At 41.8% G+C, this 18,612-nt stretch overlaps 1 protein-coding gene and 1 non-coding gene across 3 annotated transcripts in view; one reads left to right on the top strand and one right to left on the bottom strand.

Annotated features, from left to right (window-relative positions):
- Window positions 1-18,612, bottom strand: part of hmcn1 (hemicentin 1) — a 116,832-nt gene that overhangs the window by 44,756 nt on the left and 53,464 nt on the right. For both annotated transcript variants that reach the window (XM_085138535.1, XM_085138536.1), the window contains exons 16-35: window positions 16,018-16,209; window positions 15,835-15,930; window positions 13,256-13,383; window positions 13,005-13,149; window positions 12,090-12,202; window positions 10,928-11,087; window positions 10,455-10,620; window positions 8,603-8,730; window positions 8,011-8,262; window positions 7,799-7,894; window positions 6,108-6,302; window positions 5,882-6,012; window positions 4,981-5,128; window positions 4,473-4,599; window positions 4,225-4,379; window positions 3,406-3,684; window positions 2,856-3,137; window positions 1,873-1,981; window positions 1,621-1,790; window positions 1,275-1,429 (exon numbers count right to left, since the gene is read on the bottom strand). In XM_085138535.1, coding sequence (XP_084994661.1) covers window positions 1,275-1,429; window positions 1,621-1,790; window positions 1,873-1,981; window positions 2,856-3,137; window positions 3,406-3,684; window positions 4,225-4,379; window positions 4,473-4,599; window positions 4,981-5,128; window positions 5,882-6,012; window positions 6,108-6,302; window positions 7,799-7,894; window positions 8,011-8,262; window positions 8,603-8,730; window positions 10,455-10,620; window positions 10,928-11,087; window positions 12,090-12,202; window positions 13,005-13,149; window positions 13,256-13,383; window positions 15,835-15,930; window positions 16,018-16,209 — 3,227 coding nt within the window. The remainder of the gene's footprint in view (window positions 1-1,274; window positions 1,430-1,620; window positions 1,791-1,872; window positions 1,982-2,855; window positions 3,138-3,405; window positions 3,685-4,224; window positions 4,380-4,472; window positions 4,600-4,980; window positions 5,129-5,881; window positions 6,013-6,107; window positions 6,303-7,798; window positions 7,895-8,010; window positions 8,263-8,602; window positions 8,731-10,454; window positions 10,621-10,927; window positions 11,088-12,089; window positions 12,203-13,004; window positions 13,150-13,255; window positions 13,384-15,834; window positions 15,931-16,017; window positions 16,210-18,612) is intronic.
- On the top strand, window positions 2,167-2,248 carry trnas-aga (transfer RNA serine (anticodon AGA)). Its single transcript has one exon. It is a non-coding gene; the product is annotated as a tRNA-Ser (tRNA).

The raw sequence follows: 18,612 nt of genomic DNA, 5'->3' as shown, positions 1-18,612 counted from the left end.
GCCAATCACATGTTTTCGAGAAGGTATGTGAGTTTTGACGAGATCCCCAACACCAGCCCCCAAAAGATGAAGGCAGATGGATCACCTGACGAGCCAGATGCATCTCTCAGGTCCTGTGTCGGCTCTTTGTGGGACTTTTTCCTGTTTCTTAGGACAAAACTTTCAGATCTTGTTCATCTGTTGTGGATAGTTGTGAAGCCTGACAGTTCTTGTCTAGTTTCCAAACATTTTTAAGGATACTCTGCACACCATGCTGAGATATGTCCAGTTTTCAGATTAGAACTCTTTGGTAATGATGTTGCTTTTTGCAAAAATACTCAAAAACTTGTTTCTGACATTTGTTGCAGATTTGGTTAAAGAATCGATGACAGGCTGCTTGTAACAAAGTTATAAAGATACATTTTACAAAGTGGTTGTTTGCTACTTTGTTTGTTACATATAGATACAAAATTTCAAGAAAGTCTGGCTCCTCAAAAGCAAAATATAGAGAAATGAGCTGTGTTTCCATACTGAAAGCACTGTTTATAAAAATAAGTAATGTAATGTACACACGGGTGTTCACAGACGCGGACTACACCTTTCTTGGCTGCTGCCTCAAAGCACGCTGTCTGTCTTGCGTGCTGCACAATATCATTTAATATTTAGCATCTACTGTTATCTACTGCTAGCTAGTTTATTGTGATGGTGGTGTTTTTATTATGTTGCTCTTTTTTTGTTTGCTTTCTCTTCTGTTTTTTTTTCTCCACACAGGTGATCCAGGTGTTTCGTTTGTTTTTCTTTGTCACCGTCTCTTCTCCCCTCTGGTTTGCTTTCTCTCCCTCTCTTTCTGTCATTCTTTCTCCCTGTCCTATCCCCCAGTCATGTCTGTCCCGTTTGTTGCAACCGAAAATAAAATAAATACATAATTATAATAAAGGTCAATCAAATGGACCAATATGGCAAAGCCATGATGATCCACTTGGTAAAATAAATCCGCTTGGCATCTTTCTTGGACTTCAGACAAAAATTCTGATGGCTAAAGATCCAAACGGTACACAAAAAATTAAAAAATAAAATAAAATAAAATTAAATTAAATTAAATTAAATTAAATTAAATTAAATAAAATAAAAATAAGTAATAATTTGAATTGCATCAAGGAGAGAGGGAGAATTTAGGTTTGGCTGCAGATATACAGCATGTATGGATCTGTGGTTCACCTGAAAAAGTTCATACTTCAGTGATGATTGATTTTAAAGTGAATAGCTTGAAAATGTCAGACAATTAAGGGACCGACCTGCAGGTGCTCACTAGTTGCGTCGACTGGTCGTCCATTTTTAAGCCAGGTAATGGTTGGAGGAGGAATTCCACTGGAGACACAGTCCAGACTCATGGGCTTGTGGAGAATCACTGAACGTTCAGTAGGTCCATTGGTACGGATGGATGGAGGAACTGCAGAGGTACAGAGGGCAGGTTTTTATCCTTGGAAACATTTTACAACTGAAACTGAGGAACCAGGAAATTTAAAAAAAGTAAAGCGAAATTTTGCTGCAGCTTGCAACTAGAGTTTAAGTAAAGCCATTTACATTTAAAAGATACTGAGATGTGTCTTTTTAATTTTAAAGTAAGTTTGTTTGTTTTACCTTGGACAACCACGCTGAAGTCCTTATTATGGTTTCCTGCCTCATTGGTGGCCACACACTGAAAGAGAGCTGTGTCAGAGACCTGAGCGCGAGAGATGACTAGGCGTCGCCCGCCGGCTGCGATCCATAATCCTTCACCTTGTCGCAATAGCTTTCCGTCCTTATGCCACCTGGGAAGGAATTAACTTTACAGTGACTTCCAATAAGGCCTATTTGCATTTGTTTAACTGTGAGCAATAGACGAGCTCTTACATGATTACAGGTGTAGGTGTTCCCGCGCTGTGACACTCGAGCTCCAAAGGTGTGTTTAGTATAACTGTGGTGACCGTCACATTATCAGATCCATCGATGAAAGGAGGAACTAGGAGGAAAATCATCTTTTTTTTAATTCATTTTCCTGACATTTCAGTTTATGCTCAATAAAATAAACTCTGACGAATATTTCTAGCATATGTGAGGCCAGATAGATCACACCCACAGTGAAGTGACAGGACACTGCAGATAAGAATCAGCAGAACACACGAGCATCGGCTCAGATCAACATGAGTTGTCGTGGCCGAGTGGTTAAGGCGATGGACTAGAAATCCATTGGGGTCTCCCCGCGCAGGTTCGAATCCTGCCGACAACGGCGTGACGCTTTTCTCAGCCGTCAGACGGTTAAAGAGCAAACCTGACAAGCTCTTTGAAATAATGCATTTCTATTAAAGGCACAGCTGTGCAATGACGCTTGTTTGGTACCCAGAGGAGATGAATGTGTTTCTCACAGGCATTTACTCCATAAATGACAGCATCACGTCGGTAAGTCGACTGTACTTAGTCCTCGTTCTTACCTGTTATGAAACACATGCCAGTTTAGATCACACTTTTTTTCCTGTGATGTTTCTACTTGGCAGAATTAAATGTTGAATTCTATTAAATAAACCTTAAGTAGACTAAATTTTCTCAAAGCAAAAACACTCATTTGGATACAGTAAAGAAATCGGTGTGGAACGAACAACAAAGCCAGACCAAACACTTCCTGGGATAACATGCAAGCAAACGAGCAGGTCAACTTCCTACAAACAGTATCATCTACATGACTTGGATGGATAGAAATAGCCCAGGTGTTTCCCCATCAGGTGTAGTTTGGGGTGATCTGTGAAAAATCACTATAATCACAGCTGGGATAGGACTCTAAGAAGAAAATGGAAAGTGATGTAGTTAAACCAGAAATCAGCGATTTTCTGTGTTTATACCTAAAACTCTGACATCATATTTGACCTCCTTCTCCCCGGCGATGCTCGTAGCCACGCAGATGTAGTGTCCCGAGTCTGAGACGGCGGCCGAGGGGATTTCTAGTTTCTTTCCCTGCTCGAGCACACGGACACTTGCCCCATCGCGTACAGGGACTCCGTCCTTCAGCCACGTAAGAGAGGGTGGAGGGTGTCCTCCAGCCTCACACTCCAGGATCAGAGATTTACTGAGAACCACTTTCCGTTTGATGGGCCCTTTATCCCCGCCTGTGATTGTGGGAGGCACTGCACGGGGAGGTCCGCCACGGAAAGAAGAGAACGAAGGTTTAAAATCTTATTTAAATTTGACACATTTCAGGCTTTTATCAGGAGAAACTTAAATCTGGTTTATGCTAAATCACCAAATTAAGCTTCAGAGCCAATAAAGGGTTTTTTAAACACAGAGATGATGGCAGTTTTCATTTCCAGGACTTGTTGTAAACAACATCATTTAAATTAATTTTTAACAGCTGTTAACACAAAGATGTGCGTCGATATCATTTCTGGCTCTTACAGTAGACGTCCAGCGTGTAGCTTTTCTCAGCGCTCCCAGCCACGCTGGTCACCTTACACGTGTACTGTCCGGCATCAGAGGCCTGTGCACGAACGATCTTCAAGTAGCGGCCTCGCTCCGCATGTTGAGCCTGACGGCTGGACGGGACGATCTCTCCTTTTCGGTGCCAGGTTATGGAGGGAAGCGGCACCCCACGTGCCTCACACTCCAGAGTTACCGCAGCATCCAGCAGTGCCGTCACCTCTGTGGTGACGTTACCTCCTTTGATGGAGGGGGGCACTGAAATAAACATATAAACATGCTGAAATTTGTAATTCAGCTACGTTTGTCCATGTTAATTGTGCTAAAAGACTTATGCACAGTATACAGTAGTGTGCATAAGTCTTGAGCCACCACTCATTTCTTTACGTTTTGCTGCTGCGGAGCCTGATTTTCCTGAGCAGCAGTTCTCCAGGATTTCTGAAGGTCTTTCAAAGTTTTGGCTGCTTTTTCACTCATTTTTGCTTGTACACGACCAAGGTACGTGACCCTGAATTATACACATATTTCTACACACGACAGACAGCTTAGCAACAAAACTATTTTTAAACAAAACACAGTTTGACAGCATAAAACTGTATTTTTAAAGCGCCAGGGTGATTCCTGAAGCTCGTTTTGGCCCCATATACCAAACTTCCACGTATGTTTGCACACTTTTCCATAAATAACTGCATCTATCCATCTATTTTCTATTTCTCTGGAAATGATGGGTGGCTCAAGACAAGACACGGTGCTGTATTTACATTACAAAATTTACTTTGCTTAGGATTACACACTCACCATAGACACTAAGGTTAAAGTCCTTGGACTGTTTCCCAGCTGTATTCGTGGCACTACACTGGTAGCGGGCCTGATCTCCAAGACGGGCACTTTTTATTCTCAGAACCTGACCCCTGTTTGTGACCTCCAGATTGGGATCGCCGAGAAACACCGGCCTAGAAAGGATTAAGAATAAGAATGAGAACAGGAAGTAGTGACCAATGATTGTTCAGCCAACTTCATTTCTTTTCATTTCAGAGCACGCTTACTTCCTGTCCTTGGACCACTGGATAGCAGGAAAAGGGATTCCCTGCACCTTGCACTCAAGAGAGACCGCTTGTTTGATAATTGCTGAAACATCTTGAGGAGAGCCCGAACCTATAATTGTTGGTGGGACTAAGGAGCCAAGAGAGAAAAAATGTCTTTAATAGTACAACTACAAGTTTCTCATTCTGCTGCAACAATGTTGCCAATATCTCACAAACTGTGCAAGTTCTGCACGTCCACAAGCTGAGCAGCTCTTATTTTAACATTTAAAATCACCATAGATTTATCAAACTTATCAAAAAGATTTTTTTAAGTATATTAAAATTCAGAAAGTAACAATCAGGAAGAGTCATATGTCATATGTTTTCTCGTTTTTGGTCTAAATACTTTTTTAACGCAGCTCGGAATTAATTGTACCGAACTGAGAATTGTGGGTAAATCTAGGAGACAGGATTGCATTAACCTGCAGCACAGAATAGTCTTTGTGCATCGCCGACTGTCTTTACTCACCGAGCACATCCAAAAAAAAGCTTCTGTCGGCGTTTCCTGCGACGTTGATGGCTTCACAGCTGTAGCTGCCTGCATCTGCTGTTTCCGCCTTCAGCAGTCTCAGAGTTTTTCCCATATCAGCAATCTGAATGTCGCTACTTGCAACTACCTGTCGATCAGCATAAATAAAATCACAGTGTAACGTCATTGCAATAGGATCTAAACAAAAACACAAAAAACGAGCTGCTGATACGTTTCTCAGCAGATTTGGAAAAAAAAAAAGTGGCTGCGGTCTCCAGAGAGACAAACGTAATTTAAAATGTATACAAAACACAAAAAGTGTGCAGTTCTTGCTTAGAGCCAAGAAAACATTCAGAGCGTAGATTTAGATTACTCGTAATTAGCGGATTAAAGTTCTGATTTCACCATCTGTGCCTGACAGGGAAAAACATTCAGCAGCCAAGGGAACAAAAAGCAGCCAACTAACTGGGATGTTACAGCAAAGTGTGTGATGATGCTCTGTTCTCCCCTCAGTTTATCATTATTATTCTGTCATTACAGCTTTGAGCATATTGAAACCAAGGCTTCTTTGGCAGGTCTTTGTTACACACACACACATGGACGCACACAGGCTCCACACACATTTACAGTCTGTTCTCTTGGACATCGCACCCTGTGATCAGAGCCATTAAGTCTTTCAAGGCTTAAGGCTTCCATCATTATAATTTCTCATTACTTGTTCTCTTGTAAAAAGAGACCACAGTCTCATGACCGCAGGTTAAATTTGGGTTATGCAATTTATAGCGCTCAGTGTGTGTATTTGATTTATGTACCTGTCTTTTAAAGGTGTAACCTTTACACACATGGCAAAATAATATATGTCTTTGTTTCCATTCAATATAATCAATTAGACTTCACATACAGGAGCTCCATCCTTGTACCAGGTGATGACAGGCGTTGGAGTTCCTGTGACGTCACACACCAAGCTGGTGGGCTGGCTCAGGACCACTGACAGGTTGCCGGATGTTTCTCTGTCACGGAAATCTGGGGGTACTGTGGAGGTGCCAAAGGTAATGAATATATTATGAAATGTAGGAATTTTATTTCTGAACTAGAGGTGCAAAATGCTTAAAGAACGGGTCAGTCACCGTTGACTTTGAGCTGGTACTTCCTCTCAGTGGATCCAGCGTCGTTGGCAGCGGTACAGACGTACTCTCCATTATCCATCGGTGAAACAGAGGCCAGAATCAGCAGCGTACCGTCCTCTAGGATGGACACGCCAGGCTCATTACCTGTCAGCTCCTGGCCATTACGCAACCAGCGAATCACTGGCTTGGGAAGACCTGAAGAAGGGATGGAGACAGGAACACTAGCAAAAGAATTCCAAGGCAGAAAAACAAAGTTGTTCTGTGTTTGCGCTTCTGCAACAGAAAATCTGCACTGTACTCTTTTTAATAAATGCACCAAACTGGTGCATGCACTTTGTCATTCGCTCTCAGAGGTGCCGTGCTCAGGAGCTGGCCTGGGCCCTCAGTTCAGTTCAATACAATTTACTTATTTTTATAGCAGCAAATGACAACAATCTTCACCTTCATATTGTAAGTCAAAGACCCGACAATAATAGGGAGAAAGGTTGACAAATCCCTATGAACAATCACTTGGGGAAAGTGGGAAGACAAAACGTCCTTTTAACAGGAAGAAACCTAAACCACAGCCCCTTGTAGGGCTGCCACAAACGATTATTTTGATAGTCGACTAGTCACCGATTATTTTTGCGATTAGTCGACTAATCAGATCATCATCCATTGGATGTAAAACGTACAGCTTATTGCACCAGCATCATCTGCTCTTATATAACTATCATTAGCTTACAGCTTGAAGTGTTTAAGGTATGTGCTAACTAAAAATAAAGACAAGATGATAGTTTATTAAATTTTAATGAAATTTGCAGATTGTTTTGGTGAAGTTTAATAAACTCCTTGCTATCTAAAATATAACAGGACACCGGAGTAAATTCTGGAGCATCTCACACTTCTGATAATCAGTTGTCTGCTTGATGTTTATTCAGCTGTGTAAAAACTATAACTTTAATCTCAGCCAAACCGATTTACTCAGGAACAAATAAAATACATAAAAAAGCCAAACAATAACATTTTAAGTTATCTAAGTGACATATATATCATGTTTAACCTGAGTAGCGAAAGACGGCGGTGGGTTTGAAAACGATTTGCCGGGAGTCCGGTGTTCTCACGGCTCTAGTTAGCCTAGCCCCCGGCTAGCTATCGAGCTAGTGGGTAACAGACGTCTCCGAAAACGTGGGAGCGCTTTAGAAAATATGTGGTGTCTTGATAAACTGAGCAGATATTTGAGGTTTACACAGCTACATTCTCACCTGAAAATATGTTAAACGTTTATTTTGTGACCCAGAAAGAATAATAAGAGTAATATTAAAACTAACTAGCTGCCGCCATTGTTGGAAACTGAGCTGGGCTGCGCTATGAATTCTGGGACACAGCTTCTTCTTCTTCGGGGTTTAACGGCAGCTGGCATCCTTGTACATGCAGTGCTGCCATCTTCTGTTTCAGTCCGTTATTACACTCTTAAATCCTACTACTTATTCCTGTCTTTTGGAATCTTACAAAGCTTCAAACGACGCATCGACTATTAAATCAGTCGTCGACAATTTTAATAGTCGATGTAATCGTGACTAGTCGACTAATCGTGGCAGCCCTAGCCCCTTGCATTGCTTGTTGCTTCATTATGAATAGACGTGCTTTCATTTGCATTTGGTTGTGATTCTTGTTTGCGAACTGAAAGCTAAGAGATGGTAATACAGCACCTTTGGCAGGGCAGGGGAAGGCGATACGCTGATTGGCAACCCTCTCCTGCAGAGGACTGTTGAAGGGGGGCTCCAGTACTTCAACAACGGGGGGCACTGAAAAGATGCAAACACACAATCAAACATATCACACACACTCCAAAGCATCTAGAACAGTTTGAGTATGGAGCGTCTTAAAATTGAGCGGTAGAGTAACACTGTAAGTTGCCAACCTTGAACTACAAGCTGAACTCGAGCCTCATCTCTGCCTGCAGTGTTGGTCGCTGTGCAAAGGTAGGTTCCTTCATCATCCAGTCCCACATTGGTCAAGGCCAGACTGCCATCAGGTGACACCGGGTATCTTCTACCATCCTTGGTCCAGATTAGCACAGGCTTTGGGAATCCCTTCACCACACATGGCAGCTCCACAGGGTGACCCACCTGCACCTTCATTACCCGGGGGCCAGCATCAATACTCGGGGGCACTGCAGTAGAAAGGACATGATTCGCCAAGCTTTTCTTCTGCCTCACCTGAAGCTGCATGATATTTAGTGCAGGAATTTCAGCCCAGGAGTTACTATAGATTATGTGTGTGGCTGTGAACTATGTAATCCCAGGTGATATTATGTCTGAGCTGCACCTCTCATTTAGGTAATTGTGAGTACTGAATGAGTAGTTTGACTGTCTGAAATCTGAGAAATGGATATCACAAACTGTATATGTTCAATTATCTATTTTATGCAGGTGGTTGCATATTTCACAGTTTTTACATTAGACGTCAGGAATCTTTACACTCATCATAGATTTTTAATCTTCTAAACTTACCCAGAATGCTCAGCTCGATGGATTGCGTTAAGTTTCCAGCAATATTGGAAGCAACACACACATAGAGTCCACTGTCTGACAGCCTGGTTTCTAAGATCTTCATAGACCCAGAGGGAAGCTTTGCATGTCTGGAAGAAACAAGAACATACTTAAAAACCAAACAGTCTGGGTGACACGCATGGCTGCAAATTTAGAAATATTAAGAAAAGAAACCTCAAACACACTCACACACTTACAGTTTCCACTCAGTGACTTATTCGGTTATTACATAAAAAAAGACACTTTGGTAATTCTTACTAATCCACCATCAACCATAATTACAGTCAGTTCGCCAGGCGCATAGTAGGAGCAACAGATCACAGGGAGGAGTATGATTACTCAGTCATCTTAGAAAACCACAAACTATGCCCTGAGGTCATAAACGGTTGACAAAGCGCTCCATTGTAGATTACAGTATATGTAGGTTCTCATTTAAACAACAAATCAAGCTCTCTCATTGAGGTTAAAACCAAGATAATGTGATTTTAGCCAAAATTAAGCAAATGTGTCATTGACACGAGTGTAGAAGGTGATTTTGTCTGGTGTGACTGAAAATGGCAGAATAAAGTCGTGTACAAGGGCTTATAGCATAGCATAGCATAGCATAGCATAGCATCTTTATTTATAACGCACTTTACATCCAACAATGTTGACCAAAGTGCTACAAATATAAAACAGAGAGGAAACAGTTTAAATTACATATAAAATATCTTAAAATTAAAAAAATAATCTAATTAATAAGAAACATATTAAGAGACATCAACAAGTCCTGCTGTGCTAAAAGCCAAGGTAAATAAATATGTTTTAAGACGTGATTTAAAAACAGATAAGGAAGGTGCCTGTCTAACATATAAAGGCAACTCATTCCACAATTTTGGTGCTGCCACAGCAAACGCCCGATCCCCTCTGAGCTTACGATTAGTCCTGGGCACGCTCAGGAGGAGCTGGTCTGCCGACCTGAGGGACCGGGGAGGTATGTATGCAGTGTTGCCAACTCCTCAGTAAGGAAAATCGCTATTGGTTGTCCTAAAAGTCGCTAGAAGTCGCTAAATGACGTCATCACCTAATTTGCATAATTGGTCATGCTAATGTAATTGTAATCTATGTTGTTGGAGAGAGAAATAACATCGTGGAAGAGACATAAAGTGAGTAAAAAACGTCCTAAATGCATTTAGAGTTTATTTAGAACTACAAATTAAATTTCTTTTAGCAATTATTGTTTATAATTATGTCACAATTCCAACCCTGCTCCTTTATCCGGGCTTGGACCGGCAAAAGTGACCCGAAATAGGCACTCTGGTGGAGTTACTGTGTGTGTGTGTGTGTGTGTGTGTTTATAAGTAGTTTTAAACCTTGTGATCCACAAAACAGCATAAGAGTAAAAGAGTAAAAGAAGAACTGACTGCGTTACAGCACCCGCTGCTTGTTGAGAGTAAAAGCGATATGCGCTTTCACGTCTTTTTTTAGCGACTTTTTTTTTTAGAAAAAAAGTCGCTAGGGGGTCTGAAAACTCGCTAAATATAGCGACAAAGTCGCTAAGTTGGCAACACTGTATGTATGGATGAAGAAGCTCAGAGAGGTACAGAGGGGCAGCATTGGACAAACATTTAAAAACAAATAAAAGCAGCTTAAAATGGATCCTAAAATGCACGGGCAGCCAATGAAGTGAATATAAAACTGGGGTGATATCTCGTATCTACGAGTGACAGTTAAAAGGCGTGCAGCAGCATTCTGGACTAACTGCAGTCGAAAAACAGAAAGAAGTATATAAAAAGGGCTTATCAGTTAGCAACCTCCGCTTGTGTGTGTTTACCTGGGAGAGTACGGAGAGATTAGTTGCCTCTCTTTGGCCCAACTGATGATGGGAGGCGGGACACTGTGGACATCGCATGGCAAAACAGCATCCTCGCCCTCGATCACCGACATCTTCGTCGGACCTGCTGAGTGTCCGTCATCGCCAACTTTGGACCTCGGTCGGACTGGGCGGTCAAACACACAGACATTTAATTCCTCGCTGCTAGCATTTAGGCTTGTAGATACGGTCAAGCTGACCTGCTGAGGTTCAAACTGAGCATCACACGAGGAGGAAAGGAGGTTTAAGCGACTTTGCATGTGGGTGATTTGTTACTATCATCTTTTAGGGTTTGCACAGAATGTAGACTTGGTAAAAAATGATCAGTGTGATCCCAGAAACCTTAATTTAGCAATAATTTCTTGACGTAAAATGCTGCATTTAGCCCCCGTGTTTCTTTACAGACTACATCTTCAGCTGGTGATGAGGTTTACCATAGACCGTGAGCTGGACCTTCCTGGAAGCATGGCCAGCAGCATTAGCAGCAGTACAGATGAACTCTCCAGTCTCATTTCCAGAAGGGGAAGTAATAAGGAGGCTGCCGTCGGGATTCAGCGAGAAGGCCGAACCACCCAAGTTCACTAGCTCCCCACCCTAGAAAACAAATCACAGCAGGGCTGGATTTTACTTCATCAGCTTGATTTGTTGTCCAAGACAAAGAAGTGTGGTTTGACCTACTAAATACTTCAATATAAAAGCAGATTCTTTGCCCGCTTCTTACGCAGCAGCGCTGTGAAGTAATTCTTACAAATGCACAAATCATATAAACCCAAAGCACAAAGCCAGTGTGATGTTAGTGTGTCATATTTCAGCCCTGCAGTCACTAACATGCATCATCTGACTGATGTTATAGAAAACAGCAAAGGAATCAGAGGGAATCACGTTTTAACAGCTGGTGCAGAACTTAGTAGGCTCTAGTTTCATATGTCCCTGTAGCCCTGTTCGCTTTAACAGCAAGGCCTTTACAACTGTGAGGAACGAGTGTAAAAGACTGAAAAGAGGGAGGGATTGTCCACATGCATAGACTAGCTCAAAATGTGAGCGCTCGAAGGCTGAAGACACCGTGCAAGCTAATGGACGCAGGTAAATTCGATGATGCAGCACATCAAACATCGCAGAGCCGTTTTCCAATCGAGCGCTATTGTCTCGTCAGAGCTCATCAGTGAAGGAAACTGTGCAATCCTGACCTCTGACACAAAACGTTGCAGGAACCTGCTCCTTTGCAGTGGAAAACAATGCATCCACATCTGGAAGGTTTCAACTTGAGCTCATCGCTGTTCAAAACCGCACAAGCAAGTCGCATGAACACAAATGCTCTCTGTGTTAGCCATAAAACAGCCAACAGGAGAATAAAGAGGTTCATCTGTGCACGGGTACGCGAGTCAACTGATCCTGTAAGTGTGAGGGAATCAGGGAAAATGGCTGTTAAGGAAAAGGGGAATTATTTACTCCTTCCAAATCATCAGGTGAGACATTTGTCTCTCGTCCCTGTGTCATATGGTTTCAGTGTGTGGCACTGAAAATTATTTGGCAGCATTTAAAGAGACCTGGCTTTTTTTTTTTTTTTTTGGCTGTTTAAAGAGAAGAGATGCACACCTTTGTCCAGGTGATATCAGGAGCCGGTACTCCAGCGGCACGGCAGGGGAGAGAGATGGGCGTTCCTTCGATTGTGCTGAATACCTGAGGGCCATGCTGAATGGTGGGAATCACTGCAAAAATGAAAGCAAAAGAAGATATTTCATCATCGGGCATTTATAAATCTACTCCATGCATTTCGTCCTCTGCGTTGAATCTGTGCCTGGATGTCTCCACATCAGTGCCACCACTGATTTCCTGTGTGTCTCACGAGCATCTGGAAAGAAGTACAGCAGTACAGATGTTCCTATTTTACTTTTGTGCTTTTTTCCCCTCTCGCTCTCTTTTTTTGGGACTCTGCAGAAGAGATCATCACTCGGAAGCTTGTAACATTTTTTGGAAACATGATTTAGCTAAACAACTGCATCACGTGGCGTGTACACAATACAAGACACAACACGGTGGTGTTCTGGCTGCACAGTTTGCAATCTCATGACTTACTGCAAGATCGATACAAGTGATTTGTGCATGTCCACATGAAAATGACCTAACCCCACTAATTTAAAGGAGCCGCTGCTTTAATATACATGCTGCAAACTCTTCCTGTTTATGTCGGTAGAATCTACCAGCAGCTGATTTTAGTAGAAATGGAGAACACGTTTCACTCTCTCACACACTTTGCTTCAAAGTCTACGTGGAAAGGAGACATTAAATGAAATGATATTTAGAGACATCAATGCAGAAACAGCCCAGGTGTGCTTAATGATATCAGCCCAGGCTTGGTTCGGTTATTTGCATTTCTTCTTCTCGTTACATATCCATATCCGTCCTCGTAAGTGTGCTAACAAAAGTGTTAGTGTGGGTAGGTCACAAAAGTGGGAGGATAACGGGATCATGCACTTGTCTGTGTAGAGATTTTATGCGTTTGTTTGCTACCGTAAACGTTGACAGCGGTGGTGTGGTTGGCGGCCCCGACAGCGTTCTCAGCCAGGCAGGTGTAGTCACCCGCGTCATCCAGCCGAACTCTCTCGATGTGCAGACTGCCATCCCTCCTCACTGACACATACTGGTCTGAGGTCACCTGACAGAAGTTGAATGAAATCCTCTTTATTCAACCCAGGGCAAGAATCACGGTGTGCAAGATGTGGAAAACTATTTCAAAATCAAATTCCTCTCTGTGTCCTCACCAGGCCGTAGTTGTGCAGCCACTGCCTCTCGGGCAGCGGATTCCCACCGAGCAGCACACAAGGAAGAGTCATCGGCTGGTCCTCGATCACGCTCAGCACAGCTGGACTCATCGCGATGACGGGTGAGACTGTGGACACCATTTGGACAAGTTTACGGACGTTATGAGAAGTAAAAATCAAGGACGCCGATGGCAATAAGTGTTTATAAAGTGTGTTCAGTATGACGGACAGGGAGTGACTGTTCCTGCAACTGCATCATCAATACTGTAAGTACAGTGTTTATACAGCTGCTCGAACCACACGCACACGCCTTTGTATGTATATAAACACAAACTTGTAACATCACGTTTGTGGAAATAGTTTGGGGTGTTAACACAATCAGTGGTGACGTCATCTGTAGGAGATGGACAACAGGGTGTTGGTGAGGGGAATTCGACGACCACCCTGATGAGCCTGGGAACGCGTGCATGCAGTGGACACGCCAAAAGAAACTGCCGTACATCTGCAGTCGGTACACAGCCGAGCAAAAAACGAGGTTTTCAGGACTGTGTGCGTTTCTGAGAAAAACTGAATGCACGGCACCAGTCGGTAGCTTAAAGAATCACTTTTAGTGGGAGCAATTCCTGAAATACTTTTCCAGCCTCCAGGTTGCGAACCTGACTTCCAGCATAACTCAGTAAGTCCTTCCCCCTTCTTCTTCTTCTTCTTTTTTTTATTATTATTATTATTATTATTATTATTTTTATTTTTTTTTAAAAATGTTGTTATTTTATTTTATTTATTTATTTATTTATTTTTTTTAAATGTTGTTATTTTATTTAATTTTATTTTTTATTTATTTTTAAAAAATGTTGTTATTTTATTTTATTTATTTATTTATTTTATTTTTAAAAAATGTTATTTTATTTATTTATTTATTTTTTTTATTTTTAAAAAATGTTGTTATTTTATTTTATTTTATTTATTTATTTTATTTTTTAAAAAATGTTGTTATTTTATTTTATTTTTTTCTAGTGTTTGTCTTATTTTTGTTGTTGTTGTATTTGCAATGGTTTTTTTGTATTTTTTATTTTCATGTGTGTGTGTTTTTTTGTTTTGTTTTTTGTTTCTGTTGTTTGTTTTTTCTTTCTTTTTGCTTTGTTTATTTTATTTTATTTTTTTTCCTTTTTGTTTTATTTTATTTTGTTTTATTTATTTTATTTTTTTTCTACCTGGCCTGAGGGATAGGGGTTCTGAGTGGTATGGGTAGGGGGTAAACTGATGTAAGCAATTACAAGACGTGTGAGTGTGTCATTAATCTGTATTCTAATATTTCAGTTCAAACAGTCACTGTGAAACTTACTTGTCTGTTGTTTAATGATTCTGTGTGTATCTGTTTGTCTTTGTTGCTTTAAATCAATAAAAATATCTTTGAGAAAAAAAAAAGAATCACTTTTAGCAGCAATAATCTGAAGTAAGTGTTTTCTGTCGACTTTATCAGTGTGTCACATGGTTGTGGAGGAATTCTGGAACACGCAGTGTTCAGTTCAGGCATTTGTTTAGGCACAGCTGCTTTACAATCCAACAGCATTTCAGCCAGGTTGATGTCTGGACTTACGGTCATTGCAACACGTGATTTACCTGCCACTAAAACGCAAATCTGTGAGTCCTCTGAGGGGTTCACTAGATTGTTTGGATAATGCTAAAACATGGATGGCTTTAAACTTTCTTAATTTAAAGGAACAGGAAACAGAGGTCATTGCAACACCTTGATTCTTTTCTTCTGTTGTAGTTGCTGTGCTTGGGATCATTGTCTTGTTGCCCACTTTCACCCGGTAAGAGGCGTTTGTGCTGATATGCTGCTTGGTTTACATCAAACATGGCACTGTGTATTATGGCCATCTGCACCATGTCTGTCCAGAGGACATCCAGAAGTCTTGTGGTTTGTTTAGATGCAACTTTGCAAACCTAAGAGACAAGAGGCTTTCTCTGGGTTAGGATTTTCTAATTGTGCTGTCATGAACTTTAACATTTAACATACAGACTGTAGAGTCTGATATGTTGCTTCTGGGTTTTTTACAATCTCTCTGAATTTTGCACAGTTAGACCTCAAGATGAATTTGCTGGGACGTCCACTCCTCAGAAGAACACGCACCTGAACGCACCAGCAAACTGCCAAGACTTCTGATTTTATAGATGTGCTCAGACTTACTTAAAGGATCAGGTAATAAAGTGCTACCTATCCCCTCACATTCTGTGGAAGCATTAAAAATGTGCTTTCTTTTATCCCATGAATGTTGTCAGGCATGTTGTCAGTAGGGAAAAGCTGCAGTAGCTGAAGCTGCATAACATCTGGGTGGGTCTTTGCCTTCTAACCTTTGGCCTACATATAAGAGCTCAGTGTGTTTTCCACTAAAGAGAAGCTGTGAAACAGAATTAGAGAGTTTACAAGGTTCTAACAAACTCCCAAGATGCACAGGAAGCTTCAGCAGCCAGGAAACCGTGTGTGTTTTGAGAGCGACGGGGCTAACTGAGCGATTCAGAGGTTGCGGTGCTAGAACAGTATCAAAGAAATGAGACATTTAATAAGCTTTTCTTACCTAATCCAGTCACAGCGACGCTGGCCTGGGTTTGGATCTTGCCAAACTGATTCTGGGCCTCACAAATATAAACCCCCTCATCCCCCACCCATAGGTCTGAAGGAAAGAGGGACATTAAGGGATAAAATAACTGTGTTTGTATCAGTCATCTGTAAATTCATATACAGCTTAAAAAAACCTTACTGGTGATCTGTAGATGCCCTTTGCTCTGTGAGATAGTGCCATGCGTGCGAGGCCTGTTGAAAAGTGGCGAGCCGTCCTCTCTGCGCCAGGTGATCTCTGGTTCAGGGTAACCTTGGGCATAACAGGGCAGGGTCGCGTTGAAGCCGATGTCCACAGCCACATCCGACGGCTCTACGGTGAACTTGGGTGCAGCTAGAGCGGTGAAGAGACCAAAACGGGTAGAAGATGATCTTTTTGCACGTTTTGGGTTGTTAGTTACCGATTCTAGGACTCACGCGTACAGCTACTGTGGACAGTTTGCACAATTAACCTTGCAAACATGTGAATCCACCTCTGTACGACCTTCTTAACACTTTTTGTTCTTGGTCTGGTAAAGAGCGCATTCATATATAGCACATAAAGACGATCTTTCAAGGCTCCAAATAAAGCGTTGCCAGGATTCAATCAGTGCTTCTATTGTTGTCTTTGGTATGAAGATGTGTCACACTCAGGTTGTCTAAGTAAAGCGTGTGTATAGTGCTAAATATGTGTGAAGGTACAAGTATTTTAACAACACCATCTTCAGGGAACATGTGCTTATGTCATTTATACATCTGGCCCCTGAAAAAGGTTTCGCAGCTCTGCACGAGTTCACCGAGGGGATAAAGTCCCAAACAGAGACGACTACCCACAATTCCTCTGAGTTTGCTTCTGTTTAACAGATTTGGATTTCAATTTACTTCTGCAGGGAAGGATTTGTTAGTCTTCCTGAAAAGAAAGTAAGAGCTGTAGCTATCCTCAGTGTTGGGAAGGTTACTTTTAAAATGTATTCCATTACAGATTACAGAATACATGCCCCAAAATGTATTCTGTAACGTATTCCGTTACTCAATGAGAGTAACGTATTCTGAATACTTTGGATTACTTAATATATTATCATGCTGTTTACAACTACATGAATGTACTATTGCTGTGATTTATTACTGTTACTGAAGGTCCGCGGCTCCGAACCGTAGTAAAGGGACCTCTGGCTAATACGGTGGGTTCTGTGTCGGCTCGTAGCTGAAAACTAGCTTTACTTTGTTGTCTGGGTCAACTTTGCTAGCAGAGACAGAGAGAGGCGTTGAAAGGCTGCTCCAACAGAACTTATTGTTTCAGAGGAAAACACGAACACGGTGTACAGTCGAGTCTTAATAGCTTACTTACAGCTGGGCTCGTCAGGCTCTCTTCTTGGCTGCAGTGGTTATTATTATATTTACATGCTTCCAGCTCCCGTTTTTGCTCGATGACAGCTCGTACTTTTCCTTTTTCTCCCTCCCTCGCTCACAGACACATAACCAGTGTTGCCAACTCCTCAGAAAGGAAAATCGCTATTGGCTGTCCTAAAAGTCGCTAGAAGTCGCCAAATGACGTCATCACCTAATTTGCATAATTTGTCATGCTAATGTAATTGTAACCTATGTTGTTGGAGAGAGAAATAACATCGTGGAAGAGACATAAAGTGAGTAAAAAACGTCCTAAATGCATTTGGAATTTATTTAGAACTACAAATTAAATTTCTTTTTAGCAATTATTGTTTTTTAATGTCACAATTCCAACCCTGCTCCTTTATCCGGGCCTGGACCGGCAAAAGTGACCCGAAATAGGCACTCTGGTGGAGTTACTGTGTGTGTGAGAGTGTGTGTTTATAAGTAGTTTTAAACCTTGTGATCCACAAAACAGCATAACAGTAAAAGAAGAATTGACTGCGTTACAGTCAGTGCGGAGCAGCGGCTTCGCTCATACACGATTCATTTGCCGTTTGGACGCACAGGCGTGAACGTCTCCTGCCCTGATAGCAGCTGGGGGAGGGCTATCCTCCACCCGTGAGCGCTTTGGCACGGGTGAGGCGCCCACGGCAGCACCGCTGCTTGTTGAGAGTAAGAGCGATACATGCTTTCACGTCAAAAAGTCGTCATAAATAAGTCTCCAATAACACCAGAAAAAGTCGCCAGATTTGTCGCTAGTCGCTTTTTAGAAAAAGAGTCGCTAAGGGGGTCTGAAAACTCGCTAAATATAGCGACAAAGTCGCTAAGTTGGCAACACTGCACATAACGTGTATGGCAGTCCATTCTCCCTGCAGCACGGACTACACTGCCCATGATGCTACATTCTTTAGAGCTATACCTGTAGCATTCTGCCTGTTAGCTTAGCACAACAACAACAAGGCCTCTCTCACCCAGGAAACACGCAGAGAGAGAACGTCACCCTGTAACCATGGCAACCGTAACGCTGCCGCCTGGAACTACAGAACGTAGCTGTCAAACAAAACCCAAACAGTCCTGACCCGCCACAATATGAAACAGGGAAGTACCGCCGTGTAATCCATTTATTTCAACAAAGTAACTGTATTCTAAATACCACCTTTTTAAACGGTAACTGTAACGGAATACAGTTACTCATATTTTGTATTTTAAATACGTAACGGCGGTACATGTATTCCGTTACTCCCCAACACTGGCTATCCTATAGGACTGGATGGTAAAACATGTCTCCCTTAAAGCAAATATTAAAGCTGAAAACAGAAGCAAAGACAGAAAACCTCAGTTGCACAACATTAGCAACATGCAGCACAGG

The sequence above is a fragment of the Neolamprologus multifasciatus genome, chromosome 17 (assembly GCF_963576455.1).
Source record: "Neolamprologus multifasciatus chromosome 17, fNeoMul1.2, whole genome shotgun sequence".
Classification (NCBI taxonomy): Eukaryota; Metazoa; Chordata; class Actinopteri; order Cichliformes; family Cichlidae; genus Neolamprologus; species Neolamprologus multifasciatus.
This window is presented reverse-complemented; position numbering and strand designations above follow the sequence as displayed.